The sequence below is a fragment of the Mirounga angustirostris genome, unplaced genomic scaffold (genome assembly GCF_029215605.1).
Source record: "Mirounga angustirostris isolate CCGP_5_RB_7025 unplaced genomic scaffold, mMirAng1.0.hap1 SCAF_8, whole genome shotgun sequence".
Taxonomy (NCBI): domain Eukaryota; kingdom Metazoa; phylum Chordata; class Mammalia; order Carnivora; family Phocidae; genus Mirounga; species Mirounga angustirostris.
In genome coordinates, this window is record NW_026991716.1 from 16,618,675 (window position 1) to 16,630,958 (window position 12,284).

General features: G+C 43.2%; 1 protein-coding gene and 1 long non-coding RNA gene across 3 annotated transcripts in view; one reads left to right on the top strand and one right to left on the bottom strand.

Moving 5' to 3' along the window:
• Window positions 1-10,499, top strand: part of ELOVL2 (ELOVL fatty acid elongase 2) — a 75,535-nt gene extending 65,036 nt beyond the window's left edge. The window contains exons 5-8 of the mRNA XM_045866379.3: window positions 954-1,125; window positions 6,027-6,151; window positions 6,608-6,742; window positions 8,295-10,499. Coding sequence (XP_045722335.1) covers window positions 954-1,125; window positions 6,027-6,151; window positions 6,608-6,742; window positions 8,295-8,420 — 558 coding nt within the window. The 3' untranslated portion in view covers window positions 8,421-10,499. The remainder of the gene's footprint in view (window positions 1-953; window positions 1,126-6,026; window positions 6,152-6,607; window positions 6,743-8,294) is intronic.
• Window positions 4,584-10,578, bottom strand: LOC135365534 (uncharacterized). Of its 2 annotated transcripts, XR_010413497.1 has the most exons (5): window positions 10,493-10,578; window positions 8,301-8,337; window positions 7,639-7,833; window positions 5,802-5,982; window positions 4,584-4,906 (listed from the first exon to the last, which is right to left on the bottom strand). It is a non-coding gene; the product is annotated as an uncharacterized LOC135365534 (long non-coding RNA). The 2 variants fall into 2 exon arrangements; XR_010413496.1 differs by lacking the exon at window positions 4,584-4,906 and having other exon boundaries at window positions 5,575-5,982.
• Between the last annotated feature and the right edge of the window lie 1,706 nt (window positions 10,579-12,284).

Below are 12,284 nucleotides of genomic sequence, written 5' to 3' on the forward strand. Positions count from 1 at the left end.
CCCCTGTAGCTGAGACTTCGTAAGGGGCTCAGGAGGGAAGGGGGAATCCTGACCCACCACTTCAGTGAGGAGGAAGAGCATTTATTTAAATTCATTAGTTAACATATGGTGTAATATTAGTTTCAGGTGTACAGTGTAGTGATTCAGCATTTCATACAACCCTGGAGGCATCTTGATTTTAAATCTGAGGAGGAGATGCAGAAGAAGTAGTCTTCTACGTACAGACGGCTCCTGGGCCCTGTACCAGTTAAGAGACAAAAACATATGTAGGTTAGAGGAAGAGGGGAAAAAGTGAAAACCTAACGTTAAGGAACAGTAGTGATCTGCTGAGTGCTCAGCACGGAGCAAAGATGGGCCGGTCCCTGCCCTGTGTGATGGGCCTTCGGCCGCCTAACCCTCACTACCCTGGCCTGCTTCCTGAGTGCAGAGGCAGAGTCATCGGGGAATGCAAAGGAAGCAGCCGCTGATGAGGCCTGAGAAAAGCAAGGAGAGGGTTAGGTAGAGTTCCAGAGGAGAGGGGGGTGCATGTGGGGAGGGGGCTAGGAAGCCCAGAGCAGAGACAGCAGCAAGTGTGGCAGGGAGAGTATGCAGAGCACCTGGACAGTGCACAGTGGGGCGCTCACAGAGGAGGGGTGGGGCACTCCGAGAGCGGTGCAGGAAGTGGCAGCCAGGGCAAGCCGGGAAAGAGCCTGTGCTCTGCAGGTGCACAGGAGTACCTTGATCAGATCTGCATGTTGGAGGCGTAACTTGTTTTCACTAGAGTGGGGTGGATTGCTGGGAATAGGGAGAAACTGGAGGCAGAGATGCCAGGAAGGCGCTTGTGGGATTTCCCGAGAGAGAAGTGCACACTAGTGAAACCCAGTGTCCCCCGGGTTGCCAAGAGGTAGGGAGGGCAGCAGGAGGGGGATTTTCATTGCTCACCTTTTCTCTTTTCTGTTTCCACATTCTTACAGGTAGCTAAGGTGTTATGGTGGTACTACTTCTCCAAATCAGTAGAGTTCCTGGACACAATTTTCTTTGTTTTGCGGAAAAAAACCAGTCAGATTACTTTTCTTCACGTATACCATCATGCCTCCATGTTTAACATCTGGTGGTGTGTTTTGAACTGGATACCTTGTGGGCAAAGTAAGTGATTTCGTTATTTTTCAGTTCTCTGTAATTGGGTCTTTTAAGACCTCTAGTGAGTGTCTTGTATTGAATATTGCATATATCAGGAGAGAGAAAAGGGAGGCCACGGGGTGGCCTGCGTTGTTACACAAGGAAGCACCTATTTGCCAGTGGCTGGTTATTTCTGGTCTTTGATTCTGGCAAAATCTGAGTATTACCTTAAATTTTTTTTTTTAAGATTTTTTTATTTATTTGAGAGAGAGAATGAGAGAGAGAGAGAGAGAGAGAGAGAGCACATGAGGGGGGAGGGTCAGAGGGAGAAGCAGACTCCCTGCTGAGCAGGGAGCCCGATGTGGGACTCGATCCTGGGACTCCAGGATCATGACCTGAGCCAAAGGCAGTCGCTTAACCAACTGAGCCACCCAGGCGCCCTATCTTAAATTTTAAAAACATTTTCTTTCTATGCACCAAAGGTCTGAGGGCCAGAAGCATGTACGCCAGCTGGAGAAATTGTCCTCCAACCCCGGGGGCTGAAAGACTCCTGCAGAAATAAATATGGCACCTTCCACAGTCACCACCTGGCCACACTACAGCTTGGGGTCCCTTCAACTCCTAGGACTTTTTTCCCATTCTGAAAAACTAAGGTCACAGCTCTGTGTGGCTTTCAATATTTTTCTTAACTGAGAACTACAGTACACGTTATATCCCAGCCTCTTTACATGTATATACTTTGTATGAAACAAGAATTTCAGGAACTCTTTCCCCCAGCTCTGGGGGATGCACTTTGGGTTTTGTTGTTGTTAATTCTGTTGCACTTTTTCAAAAAGCTGATGATGACTCTCGTGACAGGGATTTCATAGTTTACTAACAGGTCCATTACACCCCGCAGTAGGGACAGCAGTACTTTCTGATTGTCTTAAATCCCGAGATCTAAAAATGGTCTGTGAAAACTCAGAACAGGTAAAACTTCAGTGAAAATGATTTGGGGAGGGCTGCTGGGAAGATGGCGGAGTAGGACGTCCCTGGGCTCACCTCTCGCCGCGTGGCCGCCTAGAGAGCACCCACGTCGGCATAAATAACTCAGAAAGCAGCCCGAAAACTGGCAGAACAGACTCTCCGCAGCCCGGCATAGACAAGAGGCCACAGCGAAGCAGATCCACCCCCTCCGATCGCTCTTGGCAAGATCCCGTCAAAGCGGTGCCACAAGCCTGGCGGTGTGTGCGCGGCCCAGACAAGGGTCAGCACCACTCCAGAGTGAGTCCTGCCCCAGGGAGTGGGGAAGATAACCACACACCCATCTGACTGTGACCCCAGCAGTGGGCCGGACTGCAGGCCCCCATCCACCAACAGAAGCTTCTCCGGGGATGACACAGGGACAGGGCCTGCAGTTTGGTGCTACTCCATCTCCGGCAAACGCCTGCTCTGACTCAACTCCAGCCCAAGGCAGCCCTGGAGCAGCCCACTAACACCACGGGCACCAGACCCTGCCCACAACAGGCAGGGAGCCATTGCAGACAACAGGACTGAAGGCAAACACATCCCAGCAACACACATAGAAGACCCCCCTGAGCACCAGGTTCTGGGGAACAGACATTGCACTGCAGGACCTCTTCTTCACAAAGCCACTACTTTCAAGTGCAGGAGACGGAGCTGACTTTCCTAACACAGAGAAACCGAGCACGCAAGAGGCAGAATGAGGAGACAGAGGGATATGTCCCAAATCAAAGAACAGGACAAAATCAGAGTAGGAGACCTAAGCGAAACGGAGGTAAGTAATATGTCTGATAGTGAATTTAAAGTAATGCTCATAAAGATACTTGCTAGAATTGAGGAAGGACTGCAGGACCTCCATGAGACCCTCCACCAAGAGATAGAAGACATAAAAAAGAACCAATTAGAGCTATTGGACTCACTAAATGGAAATAAAAATAGACCATCTGGAATAAATAGCAAGCAAGAGGAAGTAGAAGAAAGGATCAGCCACCCGGGGGACAGAGTCATGGAAAGCAATCAAGCTGAGCAGATGAGAGGGGGGAAAAAGCAAAATGAAAATAGACCCAGGGAACTCAGCAACACTGTCTGCATAACAGTCGCGTGATAGGGATCCCAGAAGGAGAAGAGCGAGAAAAGGGCGCAAAAGATTTGTCTGAAGAAATAATAGCTGAAAACTTCCTCTATCTGGGGAAGGAAAGAGAAACCCAGATCCAGGAGGCACAGAGCACCCCCAACACAACCAGCCCAAAGAGGTCTGCACCAAGACACAAAGTAAATAAGATGGCCAAAAGTAGTGATAAAGAGAGAATTTTAAAAGCAGCAAGAGAAAGGAAAGCATGTACATACAAGGGAAACCCCATATGGCTATCAGTGGGTTTCAGCAGAAATTCTGCAGGCCAGAAGAAAGTGGCATGATAAATTCCAACTGCTAAAAGGAAAAAATCTACAGCCAAGAATACTCTATCCAGCAAGGCTTTCATTTAGAATAGAGGGAGAGATCAAGTTTCCCAGAAAAACAAAAATTAAAAGCAAAACCAGCCACGTCCCTGTCACACACGATGCCATCGGCCTGTGGGTCCCAAATTCACAGTCCAGCCACCCTCCTGCCCGAGTCAGCACGCACAGCCTGCCACCTGCTAAATGCCAAGTCAACATGCCTTCACCTCAGATTGCCAGGGGCTCAAATTGACACTCTTCCCCTCAAATTCCAGCCCCTGTGCTCAAGTTTGTGCACAAAAGTGGGCATAATTATAACAGCAGAAGGAAGCAACCCAAACATCTAACTATTTCTGTGGAATATAGAATGGATACAAGGAGTGTGCTAGGCTGAGAACATCTCCAACAGGCACATCAAAGAACAATACATACAGCATGATTCTGGTTAGTAAAAAAACAAACAAACCTGAGAAGAATAAAACAAGATGAACCCAGAGAGGGAGACAAACCATAAGAGACTTCTTAAGCATAGGAAAGAAACTGAGGCTTGTCGGAGGGGAGGTGGAGGGGGATGGGGTAACTGGGTGGTGGGCATGAAGGAGGGCACATGATGGAATGAGCACTGGGTGTTATATGCAACTGATGAATCACTGAACTCTCCCTCTGAAACTAATAATACACTATATTGTTAATTAATTGAACTTAAAATTTAAAAAAAGGAAACCCCCCCCCAAAAAAAGAAAGATGATTTGGGGACCTTAGAGATCTATCCCAAACATTCTTGATGTTTTAAGAAATATCAGTGACTATGAAGATGCAAATTGAAACCAGAGTGTGAAGAAGGAAATTGCTGGGGGTGCAGGAGTCAGAAAGAGATGGGTCTTTTATACCTCTCCTGGACCGAATCTAGTTTGAGTTTTGTTATTAAGACAATGATAGACTTATGCTTAATCAATATAAAGCCCATAACCAATATTAAAGAAGAATTATCAAGGTTAAGTATTTTTTGTGCTTATCAGCTATCTCATTACAAATCACTAAGCATCTGAACGACAGTCTCACATAATTGCTGTGTAAAGACATCGGATTCCTGTTAATAAGATGCTGTGTGTGACAATTTCTAGTGAACCTAAAATATTATGGAATTATAATCAACCACTCCTTTTCCATTCATTCATGGTAATGAAAACTCAGGTGAGTAAAGAAATACCACTGACCTTATGCTAGCTGGTACTCTGAAACTCTTTTCATGTAAATCCAAGCCCTGTAACAAGTTATTCCAGCCTGTGTTTGCGGAGGACTTACTGGATGCGAGTGTTGTTTTCATTTCTTATTCGTTGATTTGCATTTATCTAACCAGACCTCTGATCTAGAATTGGAAAACCAGGCTAGAGAATTTAAATTGATTAACCAGCATAGGTCCAGTACTTTTCAGTTTATATAGTAGTATTCAGTCAATCCCATCATGCCCATTTTCCAGATGGCAAAATCAAAATTTACCAAGTAAAACTGATGTATCCAAGGGGACCTAGCTAGTAGGGGTCCTCTAGCTCCACAGCCTCTTCACCGCAGGACTCAGCTCCATCTGGATCCCAAGGTAGCACGTAAGTGGTATTCACTTTGCCAGACACCATTGTAAGCACTTTGCATGTATGTATTGATTTACTCCTCATGACAGTGAGTATCCCAGTTCCCAACAAAGAACCTGCCTCTGACATCCCACCTCTTGCAGCTAAATCCTTTTGCTTCTTAGTTGAGCCAACATAGAACTTAGTTTTTGCCTTTGGTTTCCCAAAACATCATTCACCCCCGTTGATGGCAGCTACAGGGACTTCAGGAAGGGAGGGGCACAGCACAGGTCCTCAAATTGGATTTTAGACATTCCTTGTCCTAGAAGTCCATGACATGACCCAGCCACTGGGAAATCTCAGTGACAGGTCCCTCTCTGTCCCAGCCTTCTCTCCTGCGGGACCTTCTCTCGCCTTCCCCCAGCATCTCCTGCTTCCTAGGTCCCTTTCAGGTTGAATTTATAAATATAAAGAGCAACATACTGTCCTCGACCCTTGAACGCTTTGTTCAGCCTCGTACTGGTGGCTTTCTTTCCACAATCAAAATGGTTCATCCAAGGTTTAGCAAAAGTGGAGACACTTCTCTTTCAGAGGAGTTCTGCCACCAGTTTTAAGCAAACATTTCGTTTTTTCCCAGATTAGTGGATAATAATGATGGTGTAAGAGACAGTAAAACCTTTGCAGATCAGGAATTACCTGTTTGGTTGACACTCTGACTGAAAAACCATCCCAGTTTTGTCTTGTCTCGGGGACTTTTGCTGAATCCTGGAGTAAGCACAGAAGCGAAAGGGAGTCTGTCCATGTGAAATTCTGGTATCTGCTAGTACCGGAGTTGCTATTCATCTTCAGTGATGGTGTACAGGAAGAACCAGTCTCACTGGATAAAGAATGAACAGTAATTTTTATACTGTACTTTCACAGGTTTCTTTGGACCCACACTGAACAGTTTTATCCACATTCTTATGTACTCCTACTATGGCCTTTCTGTGTTTCCATCTATGCACAAGTATCTTTGGTGGAAGAAATATCTCACACAGGCTCAACTGGTATGTTATCCCTTCTTTCCGCTGTTCTCCATGTGAAGCATCTAAATATGCTGAGGGATGGAGGAAAGGAATCTGTCATCCTCCACAGAGGCTTTTCTGTGTGAGGATGCTGCCTATTTTTCTCTAAAATTGCCTTTTAAGCATTAAACCTGGTGTGTTAAAATGCCCTCTGTGGATACAATTAGCTTATTCCTTGCTTTGAAATGTAGATGCTTTAACCCAGACATTAATTTTAACAGATTCATTTTTATCTAAAGAATTTCAACTGCAATTGTATATACCTACTAGTGTCATTTCAAATAAAATGTCTGGATAGGATCGTGGGCTGCTTCAGCGTTTGTTTCCGAATCTTAGGGAGTACCAGAAGTTGAGTTCTCAGTGTATAACATTTCAAAGTGGATTTTCTTTGGCTCGCCTGGTTGCCTCACCTGCTGCCTCCCCACCCCCTTCCCCCAGGTACAGTTCGTGCTCACCATCACGCACACCATGAGTGCAGTGGTGAGACCCTGTGGCTTCCCCCTGGGCTGTCTCATCTTCCAGTCTTACTACATGCTGACGTTAGTCATCCTCTTCTTAAATTTCTACGTGCAGGTAAGTGACCTGTAAGTCTTCAGCAGCAAAACATAGTAGACTGGGCTTTTGCCTCACCTAGAGGTTTAATTTTGCCAATTAAATAACGTAGCACAGACTTGTGCCTAATCGAGGCACCCAAAGGAAACAGAGAAATGTGCATTCCTAACTCCACACCCCGCATCCTCCCCTTGAAGGATAACCCCTGTTCGAGCCTAGTGGGCATTTTATTAGAGTTCAGTCAGGTCACACATTTGGTTGATATATATGAATGCAGGAAATCTGTTTGAAGGGAGAAAAACAGAAGCTAAATGAATTTAGTGTTAAAAAATTGTTTCTATATCAGCACTGTGATACTATAAACTCACTACTTGGAAAAAAATCTTTTAAGGCCAGCCATCGTGGAAAGGTCACATTGGCATTTTCTTCACTAAGTGTCATTTTCTTTTAATCAACAATTTAAATGGAACAGAGCTTCAAAACACAATTTCAGAGCAACTCTGTTAAGACAAAAACTGATGAAAGCCGTAGCAGGGCACAAGCCTCAGGTGATTATAGATTTTAAATTACTCTCCTGTGTGGGTGGGGGACAGAGAAATTAAGCTTCATGAAAAAGCAATGAGAACATACATTTATATTCAAAACAGCACTTTTGAAATTGTAATCAAGTGTGTATTTCTTTCTTCAGACAACAAGTGCTTTCTTTTTTAGTTTGTGTTTGCTGAAAGTTAACCCACAGGGGCTTCATACAGAGCCCAGCTGTGGGAACCTGAACCTCTGACAAGCTTTTAAGCCCCTGTGTTTCTGAAATTGGACTGGCTAGCCTTTGTCTTCTATAAGAGATAAGTTTCCTCTGAGAATTTCTAGAGAAATAACCATTGATAGAACCAAACAAAGCCACCCAAACAAAAACAAACCGAAACAGACTGTTCCAGGAAAGCTCAGGGAGTCCACGTGGTGCTTGGGGTCGGACCTTGAGGACAGGAGCATGCGGCCCAGCAGGGTGGGTGCTGGGCGCCCAGAACTTCAACCCTACTTGTTGGTTTAAATGGAATCTTACTCCTTTAGAGTTGAGTATATAATTTCAGTCTTGACCCTTGTTAATACCATTGCTTTAAAAAAAAAAAAAAAAAAAAGGTAAAAATGAGATGAAATCGGATATTTTGTCAGAATTAGGAAGGATATGCCAAAACCCAAATCAAGCCAGAATCCAAGGTACTGGTACTTTTAAAATAACAGCACCTTTTCAACTTGAATTGGAAAAGGATCTCATTTTTAGGAACTACAAGGAAGCAACATGCAGAATAATTTGGATGCCCATCCCTTAATACGTAAATCCTAACCAATGTTGATAAGGTGAAAGAAATAACCTTTCATTGGAATTCATATTTGTCTTGGGTTTTACCCCTTTATTTTTAACCATTAGCTTAAAAATTGTCCTGTTACAAAAATTCTTACTTGTCCAATATGCAATAAAATCATGAACTGTTTTAGATTATATGCCATGTCAGAGAGAAAGTCTTATTCAAGAATCCTTTTTTTCCCCCCTCTTTGAAATACACACATCCAACAGACGTACCAGAAAAAGCCAGTGAAGAAAAATATGGAAGAGCCACCTGCAGGGAAAGAAGTTAAGAACGGTTTTTCCAAAGCCTACTTCACGGTGACTAATGGGGTCATCAACAGGAAAGCACAATAAACATCGAGTAACAAAGCATATATAATAGCCTAAGATTCGCTTGTTTTAAAGCAAAGACTGAATTTAAAGTTACATGTTTTAGCATAAACTAATTTCTTTTGAGTTTATAAATCATTTGTACCCGGAATGTATTAATATATTGCTATTAGCTTAATCTGTTAACTGAATGCTCCCGTCAGCACACCATGTCACCTCAGACACCGAGCTCTGTAGACCTCAGACCTGGTGTAGCTTCTCTCTCCTCCTCCCCACAAACTGAACCCCTCACCAGAAACTGTTTCCATAACGCCTTATACACATACAAAGCCAGGAAACATGGAGCCTTGTTTTCCGAAGCCAGTCTTCAAATAAAAAGTTTTATTCAGATTGAAATGTTTAAGACAAAATGGTAATTACCTTCTAACCACAGGGTCTTAATCTATATTAAGCAATAATTGCTTAGTGCTTATTAAGCAATAAAGTCATTAGTCCATTTGTTCCATTAGGACTCAACCCCAGAAAATAATTAAAATGGATTATACATGGAAGACAGGAAAATCTAGCACAACTTTTTTCTTTTAAGGTGCAGTCTGTCAAATTCCTACACTAAGTCTCAACTTCGTGATATGGTAATGAAATTTGTATTTTATTTTGACGATTACTTTTTCTAAGAAGAAAAAAAATCTGCCAAATCCTCATAGCTCAGGGGCTTCGGATAGGAGTTGTTCCTCAGTTTTAATTTGGTTTCCATGACTATTCATATGTTCATGTCTACCTCCTATGTTAAATTCCCCTACTTTAGGTTATAAACACACACCTTGCTCAGTTTTGAAAGCAGAATCTAAATCTGGCTGCCCGTTTCCTTTCTGATCAAGGAATCTTCCCTTCTCCCTAGAAGGATAAGCCACTGGAATATTTCTAAATCAGAGCAGTTGGGGCAAAACAGACATTGAGTTTTTCCACTATTTCTTGTGAGCCCGCTTGTGAATACTACCCCCAAATACCTGCTGTCACTCTTTGCAGGTTAAGTTTTTGAAAATGGGAAGAGGAGGATGATGGAAAGATTCCAACGCTGAGCCAGGGGGTGGTAATGAGCCTCCGTGAAAAGTGCCAATTTGGCAAACTCAGCACATCCCTTCCCTGCCCAGATAACACGCTCTCACTGAGAACAAGCACAAAAGCAGACGAAAGCAGTAGTGAATATTCTTTTTTCTCCCTGCGTATTGGACCTTTACTATTCACTTGCACCAAGAATGGAAACAATATTTTTTAAAGATGTGAGGAAGATTTATGCCCTAAGACAAGACTTGCCGCCTTTGACACTTACTCTTTCCTACCTTCTCTTTAAAATAGCTCATAGGGTGGCCTGTTGAGGTCCGAAGCACAAGCACCAGAAGGGCGTGCTTACCGCTCCCTGGACCCCATCCGCTCTGTCCGGGATGCCTTTCTGTCCTCCTTACCCCCTCGCTTTCTAGTGTTAAAATTCTTCTCCGTTTAAAAAAGAGCACAGACTCTGGTACGACACTGAACGTGGACTGTGATTGCGTTTTCTCACTTCTCTCAGGACCTGGCCCGCTGTGTGGAAGATGACGGGTCTTAGCTGTTTGTTGTGGTAGATGCGCTGTGCGTATATGTACATGTCACAGGTGGGCACTTGGTCCATTTTTATTGAACACACATTTTTGACACCCACTTACTCTTGGATTTATTTTTCTAAAAAGTTTTCTAAAACTGATTTTTCTAGGGTGCTTCATCCCTGCTTCTTCCATCCCATCCTAACAGTATTGTTAGGAGTATCGTTCTCTCCCAGAAATTCATTTTAAAATAAGGGCTAGACCCAAGTATACCTCTGATTATTCCTCTGTAACAAACATGGGTTGGACTAAAGCCCCTCAGAGCAACTGGACTAGCTCAGTTTTAGGTCCCAAGTGAGGGCTAAAAATCTGTTCTGTTCTCAAAGTGCATTCCGGGGAAAAATGAGACTCAGGGAGAAGCTGGATCTCACTGGGCCTTCATTGTTTGCAGCTGGTCCTCAAATGTCAGGAAGGCCAGAAAGTCTCCCCCCCCGCCACCCCCCTCCCCCCGGCGTTTACCTGCAACTTTGGTGCTTTCCTGGACTTGGTATTGGCAGAGCAAGGACAGAAGCCATCCTTCAGCAGAATGAGTGAGCCCACCAGCTGTAAGTACAAGGCAGGTGGAAGCCTCTCAGATCAAAGGGATAAAACAGGGTAGTTTGCACTTTTCCAGCTCAGTGTAGAGGTTTCAGGACGCTGTTTCCCATTGAGTCTTTAATTCTAATCAAACACTTCTAGCCTTAAACCATTCAAAGGCTGATATAAATACACAGAGCTATGAAATCTTAGCCGCAAAAGCTGAATCAGGTAAATATTTTGACCTGTTATTAAGTATTGGAACTTTAAAAAGCAAAATGTCTACATTTAATGCGATTTTCCTAAAACTGTAAAAAAAAAAAAAAAAAAGCCAGCCTATATACGTTAGAAAAATGAAAACTTTTTGTTCCCAAATTTCCTTTTACTCATAAGAATGAAAATATGTAATACTATAAGCACATTAAAAATTCCAGTTTTTTTTTTTAAACAAAATGGAATGTTAAATGGAAATGAAGTGACATTTTCAACCCATCAAAATGATATATTGACGCCTTCAGGCATATTGAGAGAGAAGGTCCTCCCTATCCCCATCAGAGAGGTACTTATTTTTATTTGTAAGGCAAAATGATACTTACTGTGATGGGCAGAACAGCACTTTGTAAGAGACCATAATGATTCTTCCATATCATTTTATGATGTTTCTGGGGACTTCCTTATTTAGAAAATGTGGATATCACTTTTTGGTTTTCCTTTGAAAATACTTGAGAACATAATATCATGATTGGGGTGGACAGGGATGCAGGAGAAGCCATTTTTCTTTGTAGACCGATAAGCATTCTGTATGATTGTTATATAATAAATTGATTTTTACACTAAAGCACAGCATGTTGAGATTGTTCTTATTTGGTTCAAAGACATTAAAATGTGTGCCTGCGTGGTATTCCAAATGATTACTCAGGAATTTTTTTTAATAAAGGGATATTTTAGCACTTAATTTTAAACGTTTAATTCTTCATTTCAACAAGCAATGCATGGCCTTTTATGTAACAGTATTAGCTTTACATAATATTCATATACCAAGTTAAAATATTTCAGAAAATGGTTATTACAAGAAAAATTTAAGACCAGTTAGATGAGCAGACGATATAGCGGTTATAACAAGCAGATTTGCTCTATAGAATAACCCAAGGAGGAGCACTGGCCTGGTTGAGGGGACAGTGTGAGGCAGAAACCTCTTCCCATGGTCTGGAGCCGCAGACTCTCCCCCCGCAGAGCACCCAGACAGGCAGAGAGGAGGCTGCGCCAGCTCAGGAGTGGGAGGTGAGCGGAGGCTTGACCCTGATGAAGCCCCACAGAGACGGAAGTCAAGGTCGTCCAGCAGGCTCACTGATTGGTTCTGTTGTGTCAGTGTAGCGTTCTGAACGGTGATGTTGGAACAAGCCAAGTCCAAAAGATGTGCTCAAAGTCCACTTATGAAATTGCTTAAATCCCTAGATAGTAACAGGGATGGGGCAGGAGGGGAAACGGGATGGAGAGGTGGCACAGAAGGGGGGGGGATTTCAATTTAGCTACCTGAATGGGGGCAGGGACAAGAGGACATTTTCAAGAGCCTCCTCTTAACCCACTGGGATTTCATTTTAAGCAGTGGGTGGATTCAATTCATGCTTAAAAATAAAAGAAATCCTTTGGTCTCTAGAGCAAGGCCTAAGAATTTGTTGCAAAGTAAAACAGCTGCTTATACATGGTAAGCATTCACCCAGATACGTTTCTTAGT